We start from the raw sequence: 27,784 nt of genomic DNA, 5'->3' as shown, positions 1-27,784 counted from the left end.
AGGCGTGTTCTGTCCACGAATAAACGTTTCTTTAAAGATGGCTCCGAATGTATTTTTTTGTGATGTCGGATTTAGAGATCCGAGTTCGTTCAGCGTAGGGTTCGTTCAGCGAGTATCTCTGTCTGCGTTCGGCGTAACGCAGACAGGAACTTTACCGTCGCCTTTATTACTCAACAAACGCGCGTTCCTTGGAGGCGATGTTCGTTTTTAAATGCCCCGAAAGAACCGTTCGGGGCTTCTGTACTTTGAAGGTCTACTGCGTTGCGGTTCCTCCTCAAATTTCGACGAGAACGTACCCTCCTTTATAACCGCCACAAAGCAGGCTATGGCGAATAATCGTGGCGTCCATTTGTCGCTTCACTGCCAGTTAAACGCTGTTTCATCAGCTGGTTTTCCGGGCAGCATTATTTTGCGGCGCGCTTATGAGAGCTCTAGTAAGGAATCAAGAGGAGGCTCTTTTCGAAACCCCGTACCCCCTTATTCCTCGCAGTGCTGTGATCGTGTTTCTCGGCCGAAGTGACCGAGGCTTCGGCGTTCTAAAAGCGGCCCTAGGCGCCATATTTGTAGACGGCGATTTTGGTGACGTCCCGACCGAAAAGCGATGTCACGTTATCGAGTGTCTCGCGACTATAACGGTTGTATACGAGGCCGCGCTTTGTGGAGGTACCTCTGCGGGTGTTCTAGCGGTTATAGTTCAACCTGCCCCACTCGTTCTTTCCACCCGAGGCGTAAATATTTTGTTTTCATTTCACCCATTTGTTGCACAAGCAAAGCTCTGCGCGATCGGTGTTATCCAGCCTGTTATGATATTTTACGTGCACGAAAAACTGTATGCAGCCGCTGACTTGTTTACCTCAAATACTACCAGCAGTTCGTGAAACCCACCCAGGCTTAGAGATTACTGCAGGCGATTTAATAAAGTCTTTGTCATGTCTCGCAGTATATGTATCTATAGGGGCCTTTCGGAACGAACAAAACGCTTTATTTCGTAGTTTCGAGATGTGCGAGGAGGTATCGTGCACGTCCCAACGCGGGCAGCTTATTGGGGTGTGCGCGTTTCGATCTTGGAATTGCGTACGTGATTTCGCTTTTTTTAAACCAAGGTTACGAATTCGGCAGCCATGTTTGACGATACGGCGCCTTTCTCCCTTCTTTTGTTTTTTTTAGATGTTTAGTTGGGCACGTGGTCGCACCCCACACTCGCCGCCCGTTCATTGGTCGAAGCTCACGCGCAACTTTTGATTTCTGCCAATCAAATGGCGCTTTTTTCGCCATTTGATGATTTTCGCGAACGCTGCGCCTTCTAGAGACGTCGTGTGAGCCTGTGTCGGGCGCACGGAGGCGTTCATATTCGACCTGCCCACAGGTAAGAGCAGACACACGTCTTGCGTTGTCCGAGCACCCTTCTTGCGTTGGTCTAGTCGCGGTGTCCGAGCACCCTTCTGTTCTCCTTCCTTTTCTCCGGTCAACCCAGACGATGGATACGACCTGCCCTGCCCGCGTTCGTGGTCGGGGCCGCTCTCGCGGCGTCCGCCGCCCTACGGATCAAGAGCTCGGCGGGTTGTCGTCAGCGTCGGCATCGGGGTATGCGACGGCTGCGTCGGGCTATTCGACGCTCGGAGCCGTGGCAATGCCGCCGGGAACCCAGCAGACGTGGGCGTACGCGCCGCCGCCACCGGCGCCGTCGACAGGCTCGGCGATGTCGATGTGGTCGACGGGCACAGCAAATCTGGCGCCGGCCATAGACGCTCTGGCGCTCGGCGACGGGCCGGGCGTGGGCGCCAGAGTGGTCAAGGTAAATCGACTCTCTTCATCTCTCCGGAGTCCTCTTGCTGTTGTTGTTCCTTCACGGTCCTAAAGGGTTTCTTTTTTTTTTTTTTCGCGCAACTTATCTGCTTTCGCGAGGAGCTAGCAGCAACTCAATATGGCGCTGCGAGGTTGGGACCACGTGGTCTTTTATGCTTGTGTAGACGGGCTCCCCCCCCCTTCAGGCCTAGGCCTTTTTTGTAAGCGAGCCTTGGGTTTGGGTGGCTAGGCTTAGGGTTGAAACGCCATGCCTGCGCTCCAAGGACAGCTTGACGGACTTTTGGAAACATTGACGAAGTTCCGCGATGGTTTAAGAATTCAGTTTGGATTTCTTTTTAACATGGCGGAAGTTCTGCGTTTTTTTAAGAATACGGTTTGGTTTGTTTTTTACGTTGGGCGGACTTTTCGCATTACTCCTTTGCTGCGTGCGCACGTGGCTTCTTGTCAAGTGGGGAAACTTAACTGTATTTTAATCTCCGTTTTTACAATGAAGTATCTAGTTATTTTCAGCGAATTTTATTCGCATGCCGGGTCAAAAAAAATCGAGTGGCATTTACGCGGAAATTTCGCTTCGATACCGAACAGTGTCCACTTGTTTCTTTCCGGCCTTACGGGCTTCGTTTTATACTTTCATGTTTTATATAAATATTTTATATTTATATATCTGCCCTTCTCCTGCGCGAACTTGCTTCAGCGGGCTGGATCCGAGGCGGCTGTTTTTGAGAGGTGTACGTGAGAAAAAGTCATACCAAGCGGAAGTATTTTCAGCTGATTCTACCAGAAAACATAACTGGTAATTACAAGCACTTAACCGCGGGTTTATTCGTGTTTTATGCACTGATGTATTTGTCGCGAAGTTACATAGTTCACGCGACTCCGTTCACGTTGTGGGTGGATGAGAAAGTGCATTACGGCTTGGGGAGTATAACAACAACAAGAAAATCCGAACCTTCCGAACATCGTATTCGATGAGATACGGAAATGCTGGCTACATGCTTGCTTTTTCACGCGCGCAGGCGATATTCCAAGCCTGCCGAACATTCGATCATGTTCGAACATTTCGTTTGTGTGCGCAGCCGAGTAACTGCAGTAGTTCGAGGACGAAGCCTGTGAACATTCAATCAGATTCGAACGTTTTCGCTTGCGAGCGCAGCTATACGCGCACTTCGAGGATGTGTTCGATTCGATATTAGGAACCACCGCGAACATTTGATAGGATTCGAAAAGTTTAGTTCGTTGCAAGCAGCTGTATCCGCGGTAGTTCGACCACGTGGTCGATTCAATAGTCGAAACTTTCCGAATATTCGGCATGTTTCGGAAAGTTTCGCTTGGCGCATGCGGCCGTATCCGCGCTAGCGATGACTTGTCCGATTCACTCACTCGTGAGTACTCTCATTAGTACTCATTTGTACTCTCACGAGTGAGTACAGACCCATACAAAAAAAAATTGTTGATTCCTCTGTCATAGGAATCAGTAAAACACGACAGTGAAATGTGCACCGAAATCTGCAGCTGAGCATGATTTGCGGGTCGGTGACTGTCTTGTGGGTGTGCTTGGCGAGCCACGTCCTGCTGGCAGGTCGCTTTGGCAAAGGTGCACTGGCATTTCCGTGATGGATATGACGTCAGTGAAATCTTGGTGTATCCCGGCACCAAACACTGTCGTGGTAAAATTTAAAACCCGAGACAGGGGTGAGACAGTTGCGCATATTGCGAAATTTGATACAAATTTGTTTCCCTGCGCCGGCTGCTCCAAAAGCTTGAAAATTGCAAAAATTGCGCCAAACTGCTCTAAAACAGTCTGAGAGCCAAGGATCTTAACGCTCCCGTCAGTTTCAGTGGGGGAAAATTGTTACTGACTGCATACTTTTACAACATGTCCTAGGTGATGCTGTTTGTAATTAAAGGATCAATTAATTGAACATTAAATAAAAAAAACCCGCATAGCTTTTTCTAAAGTCGCATTGTTGGGTTGCACATGTTATTTTCTGAGTTTCCTATCAAAAACCACTGCGAAGTCCTGTAGAAAAAATACTTGTGTGTCTGTGTACTGAGGCAACAAACTACTTGAGCAAGTTGATGAAAAAACAGCAATTTTCGGAGCACCGGATCTCCAGAACGACATTACTGGGTGGGCGCCGCCATCTTGGTGTGGTAAAGAGCGGGAAACATGGTCGCCGGGCGAAGCAGTTGCTCGTGGTTCAGGCAGAGTGCTCTTCGCCGATTTCTACTGTGGTTCTGGTTATCTGGAGTGGCTGGGTTTACATTTGTCGTTTGATCTGTTGCGGGAAGTTGCGCCACTTGAAAGATGGGAGTTCATCAAAAACGTGGTGCCCGCGAATTTACCGTGTGTCGGCCTTGAGTGTGAGGCACGGTGCTTGCTTAAAGGGAAATTTCGGACTCATTGCGGTGTTCTAAAATGTAAAGTTATTGCTGCCTTTGACTGAGAGCTTTTGGGCGGTGGGAATTGGACGATCGGCACTGCAGAAGTGGTGGCGCAGGCTACATCGCCGTAGAATGTTCAAGCAATGTCCGATAGCGGGACGGGCGCTGTTATTGTATTAATAATGGTTCATCTATCTGAAGTGAAATTTAATGCCGAAGGGAGGTGGCTAAACATACCAACGTTACTCAAATTACGATCGTAGTGAACGTGCACCTTGGGGATTGGATTCAATGGGAGGGCTGCTGGGGTGCGACGACAGTCACCTTGCTAATTTCGGCATTCACATGGTAATAAAAATGCCTTTCGAGTGCATAGTTTTTCAATTCGATATTTTCAATGGATGACCACGCTATCTATGCATGCAGCCTAAGAATTTAAAAATGGTGTGTAAAAGGTAGTGCAGTTTACCTTGTGGTGCTCTGGTAGAAGAAACTATTGAAGGGCTGTTTTTCCCCCCAGAGTTGCCAAAAATTTGATTTTTTTAGGCTCCTAAGGGGAGATAATGAATGTCATTCTTCTGCTCCAAATCAAGGTTCTTCTGTTCCAAAACCGAGATTTCGCTGCTCCAAAAACTGCTCCCAAATCTGATTGAGCTGTCTCACCCCTGCCGAGAACGAACAACCTTAAGTATGTACTCTGGTATTAAACGTTGCTTCTCACCGCAAGAAGATCTCGTGTGCAGGGGTGCACCCTTTACAGGGGTGCACTTGCTTCATTGTAGTGGCATCACTTCTGTGACGGATATGACGTCAGCGAAGTCTTCGTGTATCCGGGAATAAAACACTTCTGTGTTAAAAATGAGTATGATGAGAGTACAGGCCCAGAAGAGTGCGACGATCGGTCTGTACAGACGTGTGTGCTTGCACTCGTGAGTAGTACTCATGAGTACTGTACTCGCGAGTACTGAACTCGCGATTACAAGCACTCACGAGTAGTACTCAACAGTACACTACTCGCGAGTACAAAATTGCGAGTTTGATCACGTACTCGAATCGCTATGTGCGTGCACGACTCGGGGATTTCGCAGCGGCCCTCTTAAAGGAGCCATGAAGAGAAAATGCAAGTTGGTTTTATTCGAAAGATTTCGTGTTTTATAGTGCCCCCAGCGCTTGTCCGGATACAAACGGTGCTTTATTCACTGAGAAATTAAACAATTTAGGTTAAAATTTTGATTTTCCCGCTCAATGGTGCGTTTTCGTGGTCCCAAGTGACATCACAGGAACCAACCGCTCTGCAGCCTAGAATACCTTCATTCACGCATCCGCCGTACAGGGTAGAGACACGTATACGCTGGCGCCGCCATTTTCGGTTGCTCGCTCGCCGCCGAAGCAAGTCATTGTGTCAAAACCGCGCTAAAATTATCGCCGCAACGCGGTTTACCGAAGAAGTTTGAATCATATTGTCTGTTTCGCGTTGCTAGGTCTCGTGGGAAACGAAAAGAATAACGCATTGAGCCCGTTGGCCCAATTGCGGCGGCACGGGACCGTTCAAAGGTTGTCTCCACCCTGTACAGCGGTGTTGGTTTGTTCCCGCGTTTCTTTACGTTCCGTAACCTAGATGGCGCCACCATACCGTGGCAAGCGTTTGGTTTGTTTTTGCCCGCATTGAAACCTGGCTTGTTTTTGTTCTGGGAGAAAATATTCGTTCCCTGAAACAGTGCTCGCTCGACAAATGGGGTCACGTAAGACACCGTTGCTTGCGTCAATCGGCCAGTGTCGTCTGAGGCAACCCCAAGCCCCGTAGTGCTGTGCAGCTAAACCAAGCATGCTGTGCGCAGTACGAACAGCAGAACGCATCAGTACTTCTATGTTTACATGTGCTTTCGTAACTTCCACTGTTTGTCCCATCATTCTTATTGCTTTGTAAAGAATGTGCCCCAATTTAAATGCAAATCGCTCGTTCGTCTAGTTTGTAAGCTCTACCTAATTTGCATCTGCTTCTGCCAGCCTCCGCCAATCGCAGAGCTTAGCTCATGTGACATCATAGGTTCTGTTGCGGGAAATGAGCTGGTGGGTCGCATGACCATTCCCGTTTTTCCTAATTATGTAGCTTATTTGAGCGAAGTTTACGTTAAAAGTGGTGTCAGTATGATTCTAACGAGACAATCTTTTGAATGAACCAAACTTGTGTTTTCTCTTCATGGCTCCTTTAAGGAAGGTAAAATGATGTTATAAAGGGAAAACTGCCGTTGTTGCCATTCCCTCTTCCACGGTGTTGCTGCACTCTGCACTCACCACGGAATTGCCATAGTGACACTAAAGCAAGGGCAGACATGGTGGCTTCACTGGAATTGCTCCATTCAAATATAGGTCAATTGGCCCAGTTCAGTGCATGAATGCAAGTGGCTGATTGTGAGAACGAATTAGTAGAAACACTTTTTAATACAAGTAAATGTGAATACAGATTGAATACGAGTAATTGTGAGGACTAATGAGAGTACAGATGAGTTGAGTACAGATTGAGTACGAGTACTTGTGAGGACTAATGAGTTTGAGTACAGATTGAGTATGAGTGTGAGTACAGATGAGTTGAGTGCGAGTACTCATGAGTACTAATGAGTTTGAAAATAGATGAGTACGATTACAAATGAGTATTAGATGAGTGAGTACAAGTTACTTGAGTACATCGTGAAAGGAAAAAATTGGGATTGAGTTCGAGTTTGTTTTGCCGACCTGCAGCCCCAGCAGTTCGACGACCTGCCCCAGGTCGGCGGGGCGGAGGTGGCCGTGGCATGCAGCGGCCGCGGGGCTCGTCGCGGGCGGCGCGAGGAGCTCGCCCTGCTGTGCACGCGGCCCTCGCACGTGCAGGGCGACAAGTCGGGCGCCGTGGGCCAGTCCCTGGACGTTCTGAGCAACTACTACCGCCTGGTGTCGATGCCGAACTGGTGCGTGTACCAGTACCACCTAGACTTCGTGCCCTTGGTGGAATCAAGCAAGATGCGGCGCGCGCTGGTGCTCGAGCACCGCGGGATGTTCGGCAACGCGTACGTCTTTGATGGTATGTCGGACCTGAAGATGACCAAGCGGCTGGACAGCCTGGTGACCGAGGTGCACTCTCGGCGGCCAACGGACGGCGCGGACATCACGGTCCGCATCAAGCGCGTCAAGGAGCTGGCGCCCAACAACCCCGAGATCCTGCGCCTGTTCAACACGCAGATGCGCCGCAACCTGGAGCAGCTGGACTTCGTGCAGATCAACCGGCACTTCTTCGACAAGCACCGCGTGTCGGCCTTTCCCCAGCACGGCCTCGAGCTGTGGCAGGGCGTCATGACGGCCGTTGGCCAGCACGACGGCGGCGTGCTCATGGTCATGGACACCGTGCTCAAGGTGGGTGGACAGCTCCCGAGCGGCTGTAGCTCACCCCCCAGCCCACTGTGTGCATCTTGAAACCTCCCCGCACGGGGCACCTCGAGCAATCTTGGTGACGGTACTGGCGATGCCGCGGACCCCGAGCCCCCAAACATAAGCTGGATCCAACCGTGGCGATGTGTTTATAGGTGGAGGGTTAGAAACCACGAACGGTGGCCGTCGGAGCCCAGGTCAAGCTCCGGCGGATGGGCTCCCTGTCTGTTTACCAGGCAGGGAGCTCCGGGACCTCTTTGGCTACCAGGGTAAGGTCAAAGAAGAAAGTACCCCAGTCTCCCTGCTTTTATACTATGCTATATGGCATTTTAAAAACCCCCCCCCCAAACGTGATCGGCCCCCTAAAAGGGGCCGCACCGAAGTATCGTTTCCCCCATTGCCATCTTTAACATTTCCTGAACCAGATCATTACTCTCGATTTCTTGTCATGGAATCCCTCAATCCAACCCACCCTCTTGCATCTCAGTCAGTCTTCATGATCGCCAAGTATCTTGAAGCCATAATAGGAAAATCGTATAAATGCAAAAAACAAAGATCTGGTGAACTCCTAATCGAAATAAATGACAAGCAGCAGTCCACAAAGCTTCTAGCTCAGACAAAACTGGCTGATCTAGACATCAGGGTCACACCCCATCGGAGCCTAAACAGCTCGCAGGGTGTGATATCAGAGACAGATCTCTTGAACGAAACCGATGCGGATCTCCTTGCCGGCTTGAAGGATCAGGGCGTCACTGCCGTGAGACGCATCACCATCCGCAGAGACGACAAGGAGATTCCCACCAAGCACATCATCTTGACCTTTGACCGCGCAGTTCTCCCACAACACATAAATGCAGGTTTTATCCGTTGCTCCGTCCGTCAGTACATCCCGAACCCGCGGCGCTGTTTTAAGTGCCAGCGGTTCGGGCACGGTACGAACTCTTGCCGTGGCCGAACGACGTGTGCAAAATGCACGGCGCACGATCATCCGAGCGAGAACTGCCCATCCGAAACCCTCACTTGTGTAAACTGCGGGGGGCCGCATGCAGCATACTCCCGCAAGTGCGAAAAATTCCAACTAGAAAAAAAGATCATAAACATCAAGGTTACTGAGAACATCACCTTTCCAGAGGCGAGAAAGAGGTTCGCCTCTTTCCCTCTGGGGAGGTACGCCGACGCAGCTCGCCGGGGGGCAGAGTGGCGTCTGGTTTCCACAGGGACCCAGTTCAGCGAGTCTGACCTGGTCCCTCCCCCGCCCCCCCCTGGGTTGCCTGTGGCAACCCAACCCGCCACCACGCCGCTTGCTGAGGCAGCAGCGGTTGTGGTGGGAACATCTTCCGTCGGGACCGGTGCCGCTCCCGCCTCTGTCTCCCCGTCCTCCAGTGCGTTGGAGGGTACCGAGGTGATGGACACCACGGGCCCCGCACCGGCTCCCATCGCCACCGCACCGCCCGTGCCACCTCTGGCGCCCCGGATGCCCTCGGCGGTGGCGGCTCCCGAGGGGGGGCCAAGTCCGGGGGGCCCGGTCCGTCGGGCACCCCTCGGACATCCGACGACGAGATGGATGTCGGGCCGTTCCTGCCTGCAACGCAGCGCAAGGAACGCGTCCCGACGCCAAAGCCTCCCGACAAGCCAAAAAAGGCGAGAGTCACAGCCCCGAAAGACGACACATAAACAAACACACACACTCCAGTAGCTCTCACACTAAATAATGGGAAGAGAAAACATAATTCAATGGAACTGTAGAGGCCTTCTTAAAAATCTTGACGATGTATACGAACTACTGCATGCTAATCAGCCAAGTGTAATGTGTGTTCAGGAAACACATTTGAATTCCAAGCACACAAATTTCTTGAATAGTTACATGGTCTTCAGAAAGGACAGGGATGGCTGCACACACTCTTCTGGCGGTGTGGCCATAATTGCCCGGAAATCCTTAGCCTGCCACCCTGTCACTCTGAACACTGTCCTCGAGGCTGTAGCAATCCGTACGATAATATTTAATAGGTTGATAATGGTATGCTCCATTTACATTCCTCCTGATTTTGCACTTTCGAGCTCTGATTTCGAGGTGTTGGTCGACCAGCTGCCCGAACCATACATACTAACAGGCGACCTTAATGCACACAACTCTCTTTGGGGCTCCTCCAGAACGGATGCCCGAGGTCGCCTGATAGAGAAATTTCTTACATCTTCAGGAGCATGCCTTTTCAACAAAAAGCAGCCTACGTACCATAACTTAGGACATAATACATACTCACATCTCGACTTGGCTATTGGTTCTGCAATTCTCTTTCCATGTCTTGAGTGGGGCGTGGGCACTGACCCATATGGTAGTGACCATTTCCCCACTTCCCTAACGTATATAGGTAAAGGCCCATGCAGTCCATCTTCCCATAACAGGTTTAATGAATCAAAAGCAAACTGGAGTATATTCACAGAAACATCTAAACTACACCACACAACCATAGAACACCTACATGTGGAGGAAGCATCCCAACTCATCACGGCACACATCCGCGACGCTGCCGAAAAGTCCATTCCACACGCCTCCAGCGCTCCGCGCAACCAAAGGAGGCCGTGGTGGAATGAGGACTGTAGGCGGGCGCGAGAGGCCCAGAACAAGGCGTGGGGTGTCCTTCGCCGGTACCCCACGTCAGATAATCTCATTACGTTTAAACGGGCCAAGGCTTTTGGGAAGCGAGTGCGCCGTGAGGCGAAAAGGGAGAGTTGGCGCACCTTCCTCACTTCCATCAACTCATACACTAACACACGGAAAGTATGGACACGAATACATAAACTAAAAGGACAACAGACACACAGCCTGCCCCTGGTTAGTACAACAGGGGACACACTGGAAGACCAGGCTAACACGCTCGCACAACACTTCCAACATGTGTCCAGTTCAGCGCACTACACCAACACTTTCATAAAACACAAAACATCCTGTGAGAAGAAGTCCTTGCGAGACAATTATAAGTCGACCTCATCTTATAACACCCCCTTCTCACTGCATGAGCTGAAGATCGCACTTTGTACTTGTAAACCTTCAGCTCCAGGCGCAGACAACATTACATACACTATGATTCAACACTTGCACACAGACACACTTGAAACCCTCCTTCACCTCTACAACAAAATATTTTTCGGGGCACCTCCCAGGGTCATGGAGGGAGGCCATCGTAGTGGCCTTTCTGAAAGAAGGGAAGGACCCTTCCTCTCCCGCAAGTTATCGTCCCATCGCCCTCACAAGCTGCCTGTGTAAGCTGTTCGAGAAGATGATTAATAGGAGACTCATGTACTTCTTAGAGTACAATGGTCTTCTCGACAGCTGCCAGGCTGGCTTCAGGGCTGGGAGATCCACCAATGATCAACTGGTTGCATTGGAAACATATCTAAAAGATGCCTTCATTCATAAGCAGTATTGTATAACAGTCTTCTTCGATATAGAGAAGGCCTATGACACGGCCTGGCGGTACGGCATCTTGTGTGACCTCAAGTCGTTTGGTGTTTCTGGCAACATGCTGAACACGCTCAGTAGCTACATGTCGGAAAGGACCTTTCGAGTGAGGGTTGGCAGTGCCCTTTCGAATGTATGCGTGCAGGAAAATGGCGTCCCTCAGGGCGGTGTCTTGAGCTGTACACTGTTTATTGTTAAGATGAACTCACTTCGGAAGGCATTGCCACCAACCATTTCCTGTTCTATATGTGTAGATGACATTCAAATATCTTTTAAGTCCTGTAACTTTTCAGTTTGTAAACGCCAAGTCCAGCTTGGGGTGAACCAACTTGCTGGCTGGGCGGACACAAACGGTTTTAAACTGAACCCTGGAAAGAGTACTTGTGTTGTGTTCTGCCGCAAGCGCGGGATTAAGGCAGACCCGGAGATCACCCTTCATCGCGCTTCTATCCCTGTAAAAAAGGAGCACAAGTTTTTAGGTGTCATATCTGATGAAAAACTCACGTTCATTCCACACATCAAACAACTTAAACATAAATGCCTAAAAACACTAAACATTCTCAAAGTCCTCTCCCACCAGTCCTATGGTGCAGACAAAGAACTCCTTCTTCGCGTTTTTACCGCCTTAGTCGGGTCTCGGCTAGGCTACGGTAGTGTTGTGTATGGGTCGGCATCAAAAACAGCACTAAAAATGCTTGACCCAGTTCTCCATTTGGGCCTGCGCCTTGCGTGTGGTGCTTTCCGCACTAGCCCGGCCCAGAGTCTGTACGCTGAAAGTAACAAATGGTGCCTGGAACATCAACGAATGTACATAGATTTATTATATGCTTTTAAGGTCTCATCATTCAATAACCATCCTTTTAAACCTGTCCTCAACGATACATCTACAACCCAGCTATTCTCAAATCGTCCATCTGTTCCTTTGCCCTACTCTCTGAGGGTGAGAGAGGAAGCTTCAGGTATTTCCGTTGGGTTTTTAGATATCTGTACGTCATCATCATTTTCTGACGTTATACCACCATGGCAACTGCAGCCTGTTCGTTGTGATGTTTCTTTTATGAAATTAGATAAAAACAGGGTTCCGAGAGCTGCGATTCTGCAGCATTTCTTGTCGCTTCAGGATAAATATAAATGTGCCGAATTCTATAGCGATGCTTCGAAAACTTCAACTACAGTGTCGTGTGCCGCTCATGGTCCCAACTTTATTGCTTGCAGAACCATGAGTGTACACACCACTATCTTCTCTGCAGAAGCATATGGCATTTTACTCATCGTTCAGCACATTCTTAAAAAACAAATTCCGAAGTCCGTAATCTTCACAGACTCTTTGAGCATTGTGCGTGCATTGTCTTCACACAGACCCAGGAAAAACCACATTGTCAATCTTGTCTTTAATTTCATAATGTCTATATATGCAAATAATTTACAACTAATCCTGTGCTGGGTTCCAGGCCATGCTGGAATCGCGGGGAATGAGACCGCAGATGAAATGGCCGCCACTGCTGCACTTGCAAACACAGTGGACATAACAACAATACCCTACACTGACCTCAAGCCACTCATCCGACAACACCTTCGCAAAACATGGCAAGCCGACTGGAATACACAGACAGACAACAAGTTACACATAGTAAAGCCACACTTAGGACAATACACTAGTGACTCACACAACAGATTCATCGAAGTTGCCCTAGCTAGATTACGGATAGGCCACACACGCGACACACTCCCATCTGCTCACTGGATCTCCAAGACCCCTGTGTAGCAGGTGTGGGGAGGGCCTATCCGTACTTCACATCCTCATTACATGCAAAGCACTCCAGACAACAAGACGCAAGCACTTCCCTCAACTCTACAGACAACACATTCCACTACACCCAGCACTCTTTCTAGCAGATGATCCCGTGATTCCTGTGCAACGCACTTTTAAGTTTCTCAGTGACATCAAGTTTTTACATATCATTTCCTATCACGCGTAGTTTTTAAAGCTTTATTTCATGCCACGCACCATCACAACCTGGCCCTTTACACCAGCCATCCTCACTGTCTTTTATCGATTTTACTTTTGTTCTTGTTTACTGATTTCAGTGTCTACGTTCTCACCTCTCATATGTAACCACTGTTTTGGCGCTCTTTGCCCCAGTTGGCCTTGCGCCATTAACATCCAACCATCATCATCATCGCATCTTGAAACCTATGCAGTGTGGGTTTTCTTGCCACGGGTTGCGTCAGGTAAAGCGGGGACGAGGGGACCTGTGTCGGCAGCAACTCTAAGCTGTTTTTGCAAGCACCCACGCGTCGACGAGCAGTGTGCGTGGAGTGAGTGCCGTTGTTTTTGCGTGATCCTTCCTCACAGGTGCTGCGGCGGGACAGCGTCCGGGACATCTTAGTGAGCATTCGCTCGGCGTCCGACTACCGTGGTGAGGCCACCCGGCGAATCGTGGGCGCCGTCGTCATGACCCCGTACAACAACCGGACGTACCGCGTGGACGACATCGACTGGGACCGCACCCCCCAGAGCACTTTCAAGCAGGACGGTCAAGATAAATCGTTCATCCAGTACTACCAGGTGGGTGGGCTCGGGTTACCAGGAGGGAAAATGGATTGATTGATTTATTGATTGACTGATTGATTGATTGATTGATTGATTTGTGGGGTTTAACACGCCGATGCAACACAGGCGATGAGGCGCGCGCCGTAGTGGAGGGCTCCGGAATAATTTTGACCACCTGGGGTAACGTGCGCCGAAATCTCGCACACACGGGTGTACCAGCAGAGAGGAGGCATTCCTGAACTTGGCGGCAGCAACTACTGGTTTCACTTAGTCTCTTGGACTCCTGGCGATAAACTTCTCTTCTACTGCTACTACTAGAAAGTGCCTGGGTTTTTGCGGTTCTTCCAAGCAGTGCTGGACCAGGTCAAATGTAAAAGGGTTTGGTGTTCGAAATCCTCCTGTGTAATGCGGTGAAACTCTGTTGTGGTTGTTGTGAAGGTCTGATGTAAAAAGGTTCCCCGGAGAACTAGGGGGGGTGGTAATGCAAGTCTTGTGAGAATCTGGCATTTGCGGTCAACCTTGGTGGTGCCTTTGGCTGAAAATGGGCTCCGGAGGGGCTGGTTGACTGGAGTCAGTTGCACCTTTCTCGTGACCTACACTCGGGACAGCGATTGTGTAGTTTCGGAGAAAGGAGTAGCAGAATCGCATGGCCCACGTTGGCGCCTCTTGGCGTCCAAACGGTGACGGTCACAGCCTGAGGTCCCTCTCGCAGGAGCACTACGGGAAGAGCATCCAGGACGCGAACCAGCCGCTGCTCGTGTGCCGTCCCAAGGAGAAGGACCGCCGTGCCGGTCGCAACGAGAACACCTTCCTGGTGCCTGAGCTGTGCATGCTCACCGGGCTGACCGATGAGGTTTGTCTCCTGGCTATTTGGTGGCTTTGCTTGGCTCAGTGGCTTCCACTAGTTCGGCTGCAATCCCTGCACATTTGGCTAGTCTCCTGTTTGAGGCCTTTGGCAGGCTCCTTTGTGCGATGAAAGCTTCAGGCAGCCTCTCTGTACTGGCCCCTTCTGCTGTTTAAAAATTAAGGCAAGAAAAAATAACCGATTGAATAATTTCACAGTGACAAGTTATTAGAACAGCAATTTGGTGGTCGACTGGTGTGCCGTGTTTTGTTTGCATTTAGTGCTGCGATGATCCGCCGTTGTAATGCAAAACTGGCCCGGATGGCAGGCTAGCCAATTTTGTAGCGACGACAGTTTGACCTTATTAGGCAAGGCTCTGCTCCCTTGTGGGTACAAGCGTGGCATTTCCTGTGCGCACTCGGTGCAATCTACTGCTTCCCTTGGAACACTGTTCTTCGATCCAACTGCCAAAACAGCTCCTCTGTTCTTCCTTGGTAGCCTAGAGGTACAGTTGTGGGTTTCGAAATGAACGCCCCGAGATGGAGCCCCACGGTTTTCTTGTTCGGTTTTGGAAAACATCCTCTTAGCTATATTCTGTGCTTTCATTTTTGTAAATAAAAGTAGTTCGTTACCCTTTAGGTCGGTTTAGGTGTGGGGCACAGCATATGAACATATTTAAAGGGGCCATGCAGACAAGTTTGTTTTGCTTGAAAGATTGCGTGTTTTATAGTGCCCCCAACGCTTGTCTGGCAGCAAATGATGCCATATTCAGCGAGAAATCAATCATTTCAGGTTAAAATTTTGATTCTCCCACCAAATCGTGTGTTTTTGTGATGTCTGCAATGAAGTCATGAGGGCATGCATATAAACGAACTTCCAGTGCGTCATTCAACTCTGCAGCCTTGCTTGCTGTCAGTTGTCCCAGGTGGCGCTACCATACTCATCCATAGATCGTTGTCCGCCGTTGCTTTGTTTTTAACCGTGTTTGCAGCTGGATTGTTCTTGTTACTGTAGAAAGTAATTGTTTCGTGAAACATGGGGTATCCCCGACAAACAAGGTGACGAAGACGTCGCTTACGCCAATTGGCGGCCTGCTGTGCAGCTAAAACAAGCATAGTGCGCCCAGTACCAACAGCAGTGCACATTGTAATTTTCATTGTTTACCCCACCATTCTTACTGCTGTAAAACGAATGTGCATTGCATTCAGGCACAAATAGCTCGTTGGGCAAGCTTATAAGGTGTGCCTGATTTGTGTTTGCTTTTGGCAGCCTCTCTGCCAATCGCAGAGCTGGGCGCATATGACATCATAGGTTCTGTTTCGGGAAATGAGCTAGTGGGTCGCGTGGACATTCCCTTTTTTTTCTTATTATACAGCTTATTTTAGTGAAGTGTCCATTGAAAGTGGTGTCAGTGTGATTGTAAAGAGGCAGCCTCTCGAATGAACCAGACTTGTATTTTGTCTGCGCGGCCCCCGTAATGTGTATGCACCGCACCGGAAGCGCAGAATGCGTGGCCGCCGTTCTGGTGCGCAGATGCGGGCCAACTCCACGGTGATGCGGGACCTGGCGACCCGCACGCGGGTGGAGCCGCCCAAGAGAGTGCAGAACCTGCTCGAGTTTATTGCCCGCATCAACGGCTCCGAGGCGGTGCAGCGAGACATGCAGGCGTGGGGCATGAAGTTCAGCGACGAGCTGGTCTCCATCAAGGCCCGCGTGCTGCCCACCGAGAAGGTCATCCAGGTGGGTGCCGAGAAGGTCATCCAGCCCGGTTTTGTTTAAAGGGGCCCTGCAGCACCCTGAATGTATTTTGGGGTAAATTCTATTGTCCCAGCAATCTCTTCCCGCAAGAATTATGAAAACCCGTTCTCTATCGCTGAAACTACGCACTGTGAGAAATCGTGCATAATTGTTCCCTCTCAACTCGACCGCGGACAACGCAACGAAAGCTGCGCGCTCTCTCCCGGAGAGGGGGGCGGCTCACAGCGTACTCTTCGGAGGCCTTCGATGTATCATAGGCTGGGGAGTCTTCTCCTCTTCTCCGCAACATGAAGGGGTCCATCTCCGGTCTGGTGCCACAAAAAAGCAGGCATGCTTGCTTGCTCGCAAGCGCGCACTCGGGCTGGTAGGATGTTTTTGAAGCAATAAACGTTTGTTGGCGAGTGGTCTCATTGATGAAAGAAGAGAATTGAGTCCGTCACTCAAGCTCCGCATGCACTCAAAACACAAAAGAGACGGCAAAACTCTGCGTACAGGTTCAGGCATAGAAGACAGTACACAGCGCCGATGATCGCGGATCATCGCAGGTAATGCAGGAAACATGCCACGAAGAAGACCAGCAGCAGCCATTAGGACAGCCATGGCCGCAATGACGTTTAGGTCATGCCAAGGGTGCACAATGAGGAAAATTGGAGAGAGCACAGTTAGTTTTTCTGGGTCTTTCACAGGGATTCCCACGCTCACCGTTTCATGTGCACGTGTAATATTTGGCTCTGGTATTCCTGGCAGTGTAATCTAAGCGTCGCACAGGTTTACTTGCACTGCTCAAAGAGTTTTGCAGGGTCCCTTTAACACTTTCGTGAACGGGGAAAAAATGGCTGTTTTTGGGTGTTCCGGGAAAAAATTTTTCTTGCCACAGACAATGAGTGATGCTGAAGTGTAAGATACCAAATGATAGAGAAATACTAGGGCTTTCTAACAGTAATAACTTCAAACAACAGATCTTTAACTAATTTTATTAAAAGATTAACAAAACTAAAAAAGTAACAAACTGATTAAAACATCAGTGCCACTTTGCACCGGTCAGTTGTTTTTGGGTGGTCCAGGAAGTTTGAAAGATGCTAAAGTGTAGGTTATGATATGATAAAGGAAGAATGGAGCTTTCCAACAGTAATAGTTTCAAACAACAGATACATTGGGAATTTTATCGAAAATTGTGAAAACAAAGAAAAAGTAGGAAAAAGAAAAAAAATTGATAACCTCACTGCTACTTTGCACATGGTAGACATACGTATAATTTGAAATATACACTTTGAACATAAAACGCTTATATGCAAATATGAGCGGCGTAAGTACAAAAGTTGTTTACATACAAAAATATAAATATAAACACGAACAGCCGTTTGGGGCACTACGCCCAGGTCAATTCCTGGCCGTCTTTGTGGAGAAAAGTCGACTCTGCACAGTTGGCGTGAAACGGTCTTGCCCGAACGAAGTCGACACCCTGCAGATAAGAGCTGTCGCCTTTAGAACAGGGCCGGATTTGTTTATAATGCGTGCCTGCATTAGAGGGACCGGAGAAGGAAGCGAAACTCAAGGGCGTACACCTGGTGGTGGTCCCGGGTGGCTTGACGCGCCTTTGCTGACCGTAGGAAAGTCTGACGAATCGAAGTCGTCTGTAGTGTGTGCTGGTACCATTGTGCACAGATTCAAGCTCAGTTACATCGAAATTCGCCGTTCACGCTAAGCACCGGTGAGCAGTGGCAATGCCATCACTGAAACCAGGTGAGCTCATCTCCCCGGCAGCAAAGGACATTTAAAAATCCCCCACGTGGTGGAAAAATGAAACTCAAAAGCGCTCGGAGAATGCCAAAATTTGAAATTTGCATTCATCGATGGCATACTATCGATGGGAATAGGCATGGTCGCTAAAGTGCTAAAGGGAAAGCTTTCTCGGTGGTACGGACAGTGTCTTGTCAAAAACTAATGCATTTCCCCACAGACTGGTTGGTCAACCGAAAATCTCAGATCTCTGGACACATGGTGTGGGCGTGAAACCGGGCTTCCATTGTTGTGTCAGAGCGGCTACTTGAACAAAGCAAAGAGGGAATGGTGCTAGATAGACACGCATGAAAAAAAAAAAAAAATCGTGAAGGATACCTTTATTTTGTGAACCACGTATGGGTGTGCATTTAGATCATTCGTAGATGTATTTAATTAGTGAATTAGTGCGTGAAAAATTGTCGTGTGGGTTCTTTCCCCATTTGCAATTTGGGTTCTTGAAGGTTCGATGACCGATGCGACGCACTTTCAGTGAAGGTTTGACGCACTTTTAGCAAAGGTTTTGATGCAGTTCTGATGCCAGAAATCTTTCGTGCTTCTCTCAACTTTCTTTAGGAAAGGATGGTGAAGTTTTTTTGTATGCTGCACACATTGTCTCCCAGACCCAGTTCTTGCTACTCAAGGCCTTCAGTGCTGTCGACTTTTTCTAGTGGTTTGGTGCGTTTTTTTAGGGCTTTAGCTATTGATGTTGCCTCGGCTGGATTGCCCGTATAATCTCCAATGTGCCCAATATTCTCAAATTAATTTACTTTGTAATCAGAATGTTTATTACGATTCCAATACCTACTGAAATATGTTACTCCTTACAGCAGTTGCCGTTTTTGTACTGGAAAACTACGCTGTTTTTCAGGCGAAGCTTGCATTGGTGGTGGCATTTCATTAATGGGTAAAGCTCAGTGACATAACAGGGTTTCGTTTTGGTGGATCAATGGCTTTGACTTTGGTCATCGTATTTCGATTGTATTCGAAGTGTTTTCACTTTCGCTGAGCTTAATTGTGCTTCGCGAGCGCCCGCATTTTCAGAGAGAAGAGGTTTTGTCACCGTTTTGCTGAGTGTGGCACTGAATTTGATTGATTGTAGGGTTCAATGCGCTGACGCAGGCAATGAGGTGCCCCGTAGTGGAGGGCTCCCAATGAATTTTGAACACCTGGGGATCTTGAACGTTCGCCGAATTCTCGTACACACGGACGTTTTTGCTTTCACCCTCCACCAGAAAAGCGGCCGCCGCGGCCGGGAATCGAACCAGCGACCTCGTGCTCAGCAGCACAGCGCCTTAGCCACTGAGCCAGTCTTTAGCCCTATAGTCCCCCCCCCACAGGTGTCACAATTCGAACAGGTAGACAACTCGTCACATAATTCAAATTGCTGAAGCGTGATAAGATCCCCGATAATTCATCGTCCGTCGTTGCCATCCTTGCAGGCCAGCGCCACCCACCGGTACAGTGCGACGACGGCGGACTTCTCGCGCGAGATCCGTGACCACCAGATGCACGTTACGGTGAGCGTGGACAGGTGGCTGGTGGTGTGCCCACAGCGCGAGTCGCGCGCCTGCAACGACTTCATCAAGCAGCTGGTGGACGTGGGCCGCCCCATCGGGGTTGCCATGAGCCTCCCCCAGACCGTGTGGCTGGAGGACGACAGAACGGGGCACTATTTACGTGAGCTGCGTGACAAGGGCGCCAGCATGCAGCTGGTGCTTCTTGTAGTGCCCAACAACCGCAAGGAGCGCTACGACCTGATCAAGAGGCATGCCTGCTGCGAGATCGGCATCCCCACCCAGGTCTGTTCATTTCTCTCTGCTGGATTGAGCTTTTGCAGGTGTGTGAGGCAGCATTTTGGAATGCTTGAATGGGGTGGTTGGTTGGGGCGATGGAGCGTGGTACAAACAACACAGCTACGGACAGGACGCAAGGGCCAGCGCTGGACATCAAGTGAGTAAACTTTACCACACACGAAAAAGGTGCGTGGTAAAGTTTAGTCGGTAAAGTTACTCACTTGATGTCCAGCGCTGGTCCTGTGTCTTTCTTCCCTTGTGTCCTGTCCCTAGCTCTGCTGTTTGTACCATGCTTCATTGTATACATTATATTTGGGAGTTGTTTCTTGTTTTGTATGTGTTTTTTTTTTTTGGAAAAGCAGCATTTAGTTATGTGGGTATACAGTGGAATCTCGGTGATACGAATATCAAAGGGCGGCAAAAATATTCGTATCACCAGAAAACGAGAAAACTGTCCTCTGCACGTGGAAACGTGTAGTGCATGCAACAGGTGGTGGCAGCATGGCGTCGGCTCCTGCCGTGAAGGGGTGCCGGTAGCTCCAGTGACCGCTTCTAAGCTTTTGTTAAAACGCAGCTCAAGGCAAAAACTGAACTGCTAATGCGAGGAAGGAGTTGACGGTGTGCGCGGAAACTGCACTATAAAATGTCATTCGCCCCACATGTCCGCCGCAGAGGTGCCCAGCCAGCTGTTGTGAGTGTTTCGAAATTGCTGCTATTAGATGCGCGTCTCCCCATCGGCGCAAGTCATGAGGCCTCCCACTGCCACGTGCAGCAACTGGGGCAAGTTTCCACCACGGTGCCAGGCTGAATCGCCAATGCAGGCGTCCAAAGAACACGCTCATCGCCGACACGCAGGAATATGGTGCAAAAATGTGGTTGATGCCTCTTTCATAGGAATCAGCACAACACGAAAGTTGCATGTGCCTTCATGGTAGCAGTTGAATGTTTATTATGCATCGATGTGAACTTGCACATCGCTATTTATATTTTGTCGGTATGGCACCGTTAGACGCATCAACAGTAGACACTGGATTGCACGCGCCGAAACATTGCGTAAATCAGACTGAAACCACAGCCCCTTGAATACTGTGCGAACGGAACTGAACCGAAACTGAATGCAGTAGGTGGCGGCGGGTGCCTCAACTCGCTCGCGTCCCGCGTACACGACGGTGCTGGCATCGAGGCGCCAACTGCCGGCGCTCATTAGCGTCATGATGAGCTACTTCGCTTCGCCTCTCCTACACTGCTGCACCATCTGAATGAGGAAGGTAGTGGGAAAGACATAAGGCGCTTTCGTAGACCTACTTGCGCTTGAATTCATAGCGCAGTTGGCAGGCCGCTGTGTACCTCCTGTTGCGGCGAGAGAGTTCGTGGCTCAAATCCTGGCGGAGCCACGTCAGCGGAACTTTTTCTGGCGGTGTCATTTTCATGACGCATCCGACGGAGGTGAGATCTTGGTGTGCGTGGGCGTAAAACACTTCCGTGCCAAAATGAGCCATTTGGTTTGCTTTGACGTGCACGTGGTGTAGGCAACGCGGCAAGGCGATGACAGGACGGCCTAAGTGCAAGGCATAGAGGGAAGGGAGGCATGTGGAGGAGGCGAAAGGGTGAGAGTGCTCACTGTCAGATGAGGGGGAAAGCCTGGTCTCCACCCCCGCCGTGGCTTATTCAAAAAGTGCAAAAACAAAAAGGCACCCGAGTTGCAGCCAGCGGAAGCGAAAGGGACAGCGAGGAGAGAATGTAGCAGGAGATGTGGGGAGGGAGGGTGAAACGTTCTGTTCGTTCGGAGCAGCACCATGAAGAGGATTACCATTGGTGGGCGAGGACTAATGCCATAATGCTTGTGTTCCTGCGCGCACAAGCAAGGCCTTGATATGCAAGGCAAGTAGCTATACCTATGCAAACATTTGATGTGCAAGGTAAGTAGGTATACCTACTTGCCTTCAAATAATCTCCTGTGCCTAGTCAAGCTCGGTGCGTCCCAGAGAGACCGTCCCATTTTCTGTATGCTTTCCAGAAAATAAGTTTTGCCTGTAATGTGTCCGAAGCTGAAGGGAAGCCGTGTTGCATTACGATTGCGGTAAGGAACCCGTGGGTTCATTTTGGACTGCGACGTAACGGCTGGCACCGTCTACCGGTGGAACATTGAGCAAGCTGGTACTTGGTTATGGTGCACGTAACTGTGCGCAAGGGAAATGAATGCTTGGAATACTCAGGGCACCGCCTTTTCCACTTGTCTTCAAAATCTTTGTTCACTTTTCATGCGGTTACATGTGCAGTCTGCTCGCCGGCATGGGTGCTGTTGCTCTGAATTGCCACTTGCTCCAGGCACATGTTTTGGCAACTAAGACTAACGTTCATGTCGCCTGTGGTCTGCACGTGCACATTTCAAACTGTGAAACTGGATGTACTGTGAACAAGTTTGGGTGTGCCTGGAGCAAATTCACCAGTGCCATGGCTGTTGAGTTGTTTCCCGTTTTCTCCACGGAATCGCGTAGTTCTCTTTGTTTAGCGTCCGTAATCTGTCTTTTCCGTGGGCTTGCTTCGACATCCACCAGGGTTACTGAGTGTCCCCAGTTGTGATATCTTCAAGTGGAAATTTCAGCACAAAAATTCGACAAAGACCTGTGTCAATGTCAAAGACCTGTGCCACTCAAATTTCCACTTGAAAACATGAACCAAGTGTGGAAATTTCAGCACAAAAATTCGACAAAGACCTGTGTCAATGTCAAAGACCTGTGCCACTCAAATTTCCACTTGAAAACATGAACCAACTAGCCCAGCAACAAGTTCTACCAGTTGTGATACTCACCATATATAGGCCCCATGTAGCAAAAAGTCTGCGGTTGGCCTGCCTGTGCTGAAAGCAAACAGGGCAAGTTGACTAGCCTGTTATGTGCTGACAGAAGTACTCGAGCGCTTTTGGCTGCTGCCGTAAGTCATAAAAGAGAAACCGTGCAAACTTGAGCAAGCAGTACCTTAGGGGGGGGGGGGACACTGGTATTAAAACAACTTCTTTTAATTTTCAAGTAAACTTTGTGAAACTGGTCACTCTTGCTGCCTTTTTCCCACTGATTTCGAATATGCCGTTATTTTTTCAGTTGGTCAGTTCGTTCCCAAGGTAATTAGAGATAATTGGCTACTTTTGGTGAAACAATAGACAGAACAGTGTTGGTCACAAAACAGTAATCTTTGTATTTTCCATACTATGAACCCCAGTTTTTTGACACACTGTTTGGAACTAATTTTACAGCTCATTAAACTTTGGTAGCACCAGTGGCAAGGTGTATACTGGGGAACTCTGGACGGTTCCGCGCAGGTGGTGCTGGCGCGCACCATCTCGAACCAGAAGAACCTGCGCTCGGTGGCCACCAACGTGGCCATCCAGCTGAACTGCAAGCTGGGCGGCGAGGCGTGGTGCCTGGAGATCCCGCTGAACAACACCATGATCATCGGCTACGACACGTACCCCGAGTCGGGCTGCAAGGGCCAGTCGGCGGGCGCCTTTGTGGCCAGCATGAACCGCACCTTCACCCGCTGGTACTCGCGCGTCGCCTTCCACAAGACCCACCAGGAGCTGGGCAACACGCTCGCCAAGCACCTGCAGGACGCCATCGGCCGCTACAGCAAGGTCAACGGCGGCGCCATGCCCGAACGCATCGTCTTCTTCCGCGCCGGCGTCTCCGACGGGCAGGTCCCACAGGTGCGTGCTGTTATCACCCGACTGGTACATACACCGGGAGGTTCGGTCTGTGCACGAGGATTGACCTGTTGGCACAACGTACCCAATGCACTTGGCCTGTATACTGGTAGTATTTAGCCTGTTGGCCCCACGTATCTTGACATGCTTGGTCTGTGCAGGGTGTTACGATAATTGGAACACATTGAATTTTTTTGCTGAGCGAACCACTGCTTGGTCTGCGCTCAAACTTCTTACGAAGGTCGCATTTTGTGGTCTCTTTTGTTTAAACGGGAACAACGACGGTACGTACCTGTTTATTCTGAAAATAAATAAAAGCAATTTTCGCCTCCGGGGAAAATAGCGGCCGATTTGGGCATAAAAGGCAGTACGAGCTGATCTTCGAACGACGGGCCCACCTGGGACATGCATAGCGAAACGGACGGTGGGGATGGATACAAATGGGGTTGCAGGCGAACAGAAAATGTGAAAGCAGGTGAGGAAAACAAGTTTGTTGAACTGTGGGGATGTTTTATGATTGGTATCAGCTGTTATTCAACTATTTGTGATCACACTAAACTGGGGGTGAAAGGGATTTTCTGATAGTCTGCTAGCTCATTTGGCCCCTTCCTACCAGGAATTCTCATCATGCATACCTCAGGTGTGGGCCGTCGTTCCAAGGTCAGCTTGCACTGGCTCGTCCGTCCAAATCGGCTGTCACTTTTCACATGGGCGAAAGTCATATTTATTTCCAGAATAAAAAGGTAAGTACCATGATTGTTTCCGGTGTCGCTCAGAACAGGCCGCAAAATGCGACCTTTGTGTGAATTTTGAGTGTGAACAGAGCAGTGGTTCGCTCAGGGAAACTTTGTGTTCCAGTTATCGTTGTAACACCCTGAATACTGGTACGTTCGTTGGCCCGATTTACCTGACATGGTACCAACATGCTTGGTCTGTGCACCGAAAGATACGGTATGTGCCAACCAGGTGGACCTGTTGGCCCAAAGCACCTGACACGCCCGTATTCAGTCTGTGCCAACAAGATTGCGGCCTGTTGACCCACATCTGCACTTTGGCGGATGCCTAAACTGCTTTGGCACTGCCCGTACACACTGTTCTACGCCGACGTCGGTTGTCGCTTCCGGTAACTGTCTGGAGTATGGGTTTGGTGGGCATTTTTAACATGGTGTGAATGAAGACCACACTGTGGTGAGCCAAGTGTCATCTTGCACTTTTAAAGCGAAGCTTTCCGCATGTCGCTGCTGATGTCCGTGCACAGAGATGTGCTGCAGTGAAGCCCACTTTCTCTGGCAATGATTGCAGGTCAAGTATGGAAGACGCTTCTATGTGAAGCTTGGCGACAACTCTGTTAGCCCCCTCTGCCAAATGCAGAGGGAAGAGGGGAGGGATGCAGGCGTGAGATGGTGCAATGTGTATAGGCCTAACGTCATGTTCCTATGTGACGTTGCTTTGCATGCTGTAATACCCGTGCCACACGTACACAAAAAATGACATTAAGTGTTTAAGGCCTTAAGATAAATGTCATTAATCGGGCGGGCCGTGCTAACACGAAAACGTAAAGGCATTAAATGTGTTACGCATGATGGTGATCATGACCAAAAAGAGAAATTCACTCATATTTTGGAAGTCTTTAATGTGGAGAAAAACGCCTTAGAAGCGTTAAAACTGTTTTTTTTTTTTTTCGAAAGAAAATTTTATGAGAAATAGTGTTTTCTTAAAAATGGTGGGAGCCATTTCTAAAAGTGGCTTCAGCATGCCGTCGCCGGCCAGCGGTGGACGAATCCGAAAAATTTAACCCGGAGAGCAACGCGATGTTCTTACTTTTGCCTCTGTTCTAGTGAACTTCGTCTTCGTCAAAACTTCGCCACCAATTGTGCACAAAAAATCGTCATATTTCGAAGTTCAGCTACATTTCCGCGTCAACACTCTGGTGCTGAGAGTTTCGGTGGCTTCATTTGGTGCGCGTCGCGTTCGAGAGTAGGCAGATTTAAGGCGTTCGCGAAGGTAAATGAGTTGTGCGGAACTCCTTAAACCAAAATGACATTAAAGCGAATGGCATTAGATTTTTGCGTGTAGCAGCAAATTAATGGCATTAAAACTTAAGGCATTAAGCATTTAATGTCATTTTTCGTGTACGTGTGGCACGGGTATAAGGCCGTCAGCCACAGGGCATTGCATTTTGAGATTTAGGACATTAGGCCTGGCATCATATTTTGAGGTTTACACCATAGAGTTTCATACTAATATACACTAGAGGGAAATCTGGCGCCACTGTCTAGGGGAGCCGCGCTTCAGCGAGCGTGCCGTCATGTACCGGGCAGGCACGTTCCACTTGTCCTTGGCATGGCTCACGAACAGGCTGAAAAGTTGCCTCTGGCTTCGAAAATGCAACAATATTACCGCAGGAAATTAATCGAATTTGTTCTGTTATTATAATTAAAGCTCCAGAAAGATTTGTTTGTCAGGGATTATTTAGAAGATTCATAGAAGATGAACAAAAAAATAATGTTGCGCTTTTTGGCTTCGAGACGAAAAAGAAGCCATGTGGCTAACCAAGCCAAGGAGGCGGGGAACGTCTCTAGCTGCAATGGCGCCGCCCACGGCGGCCCGCGAATGCAGCGCCAGATTTCCCTCTAGTATATATTAGTATGAAGCTCTATGGTTTACACTTCAAGGGGTGGCACTGCTCTTGAGATTTCTTTTAATTGTTAAGTAAACTCTCTAACTTGTCAGTCGTGTTGCTATTTTTTTCCCTCTGATTTCGAATATGCCAGTATTTTTTGAGTAAGTCAATTATTGGAACAATTAGCAAAACAGCTAGTGTTGTTCATAGCACTGTAAACTTTACATTTTCCAATACTATGAACACTGGTGAATGCAATAAGAGAAGCGGTTTCTTGATGCACCGCTTGGAACTCATTTTAAAGCTCATGAAACTTTGGTAGCACCAGTGGCAGGGGCCATTTCGAATGGGCATTTCAAACACCAAATTTTAATGAGCTTTAAAATGAGTTCCAAGCGGTGCATCAAGAAACCGCTTCTCTTATTGCATTCACCAGTGTTCATAGTATTGGAAAATGTAAAGTTTACAGTGCTATGAACAACACTAGCTGTTTTGCTAATTGTTCCACCAAAAATGGCTGCCCTTAATTATCTTGGGAACTAATTGACTTACTCAAAAAATAATGGCATATTTGGAATCAGTGGGGGGAGAACGCAACAAGATTCCCAAGTTACATAGAGATGACTTAAAAATTAAAAGAAATTGCTTTAACCCTTAGACAGACACCCACTCGAAGTACTCACTGTAGGCCAAGCAGCAGGCACCAATTCACGCCGTAGAGCCCAAACCCAAACGCAAAGCCTACGAAGTGCATGCCAAAAAGTTGCTGCGATTATTCTAGAAAATCGGGGCACACCTTCAGAGGCGAACATATATGCCCGCACTGTGGGATTGGCCGTCACGAGAAAGCTTCTTAGACGGTGGGGCGTGCATCATCCCTGGAATGCTGCAATGATTGTAGTGGCTGGCAAAAAAGTTAACTTCCTCTACTTTTCAGTTACATTCTCTATCACCCGCCGCTGTGGCTCAGTGGCTAAAGTGTTGCGCTGCTGAGCCCAAGGTCGCGGGTTCGATTCCTGGCCGCCGCGGCCGCTTTTCTGATGGAGGCGAAGAGCAAAAACGCCCGGGCGCCTGTTAAAGATCCCCAGGTGTTCCACATTAATCCGGAGCCCTCCATCCACTACAGTGCGCCTCATAACCTGTGCAGTTTGGTCTCGCTGAACCTCATAATCAATGGAATGCCACACAGGTGAGGGAGTGGGAGATTGACCCGATCGTGTCGTCCATGCGAGCGCTGTTCCCGGAGACCCACCAGCTGAAGCTGGCCTTCGTGGTGGTGACCAAGCACACCTCGACGCGCTTCTTTGCCCGCCCCAACCAGGCGGGCACGATCAGCAACCCGCCGCCCGGCACTGCGGTCGACTCGGAGGTGACGCGCCCCGGGCGCTACGACTTCTTCCTCGTGTCGCAGAGCGTGCGCCAGGGCACCGTGGCGCCGACCTACTACAACATCATCCACGACACGACGGGCCTCAAGCCGGACCACATGCAGCGGCTGGCCTACAAGCTGACCCACCTGTACTTCAACTGGCCCGGCACTGTGCGCGTGCCCGCTCCGTGCCAGTACGCCCACAAGCTGGCCTTCCTGGCCGGCACCAGCCTGCACGCCGAGCCACACAAAAGGCTGACCACTACACTCTTCTACTTGTGAGATGAGTGGTGAATAAAAGACTTGTG

General features: G+C 49.4%; 1 protein-coding gene across 1 annotated transcript; it reads left to right on the top strand.

Annotated features, from left to right (window-relative positions):
- Positions 1-1,451: 1,451 nt before the first annotated feature.
- Positions 1,452-27,784, top strand: LOC144161508 (piwi-like protein 1). Its single transcript, XM_077692171.1, has 8 exons — positions 1,452-1,795; positions 6,931-7,578; positions 13,410-13,622; positions 14,320-14,460; positions 15,985-16,191; positions 19,431-19,790; positions 23,104-23,487; positions 27,297-27,784. Exons 1-8 carry the CDS (start codon positions 1,478-1,480, stop codon positions 27,756-27,758), a joined length of 2,733 nt encoding a protein of 910 aa, XP_077548297.1. The 5' UTR covers positions 1,452-1,477; the 3' UTR covers positions 27,759-27,784.

Source organism: Haemaphysalis longicornis, unplaced genomic scaffold (genome assembly GCF_048455015.1).
Source record: "Haemaphysalis longicornis isolate Haplotype H1 unplaced genomic scaffold, Haemaphysalis longicornis Haplotype H1 scaffold_119, whole genome shotgun sequence".
Lineage (NCBI taxonomy): Eukaryota > Metazoa > Arthropoda > Arachnida > Ixodida > Ixodidae > Haemaphysalis > Haemaphysalis longicornis.
This window is presented reverse-complemented; position numbering and strand designations above follow the sequence as displayed.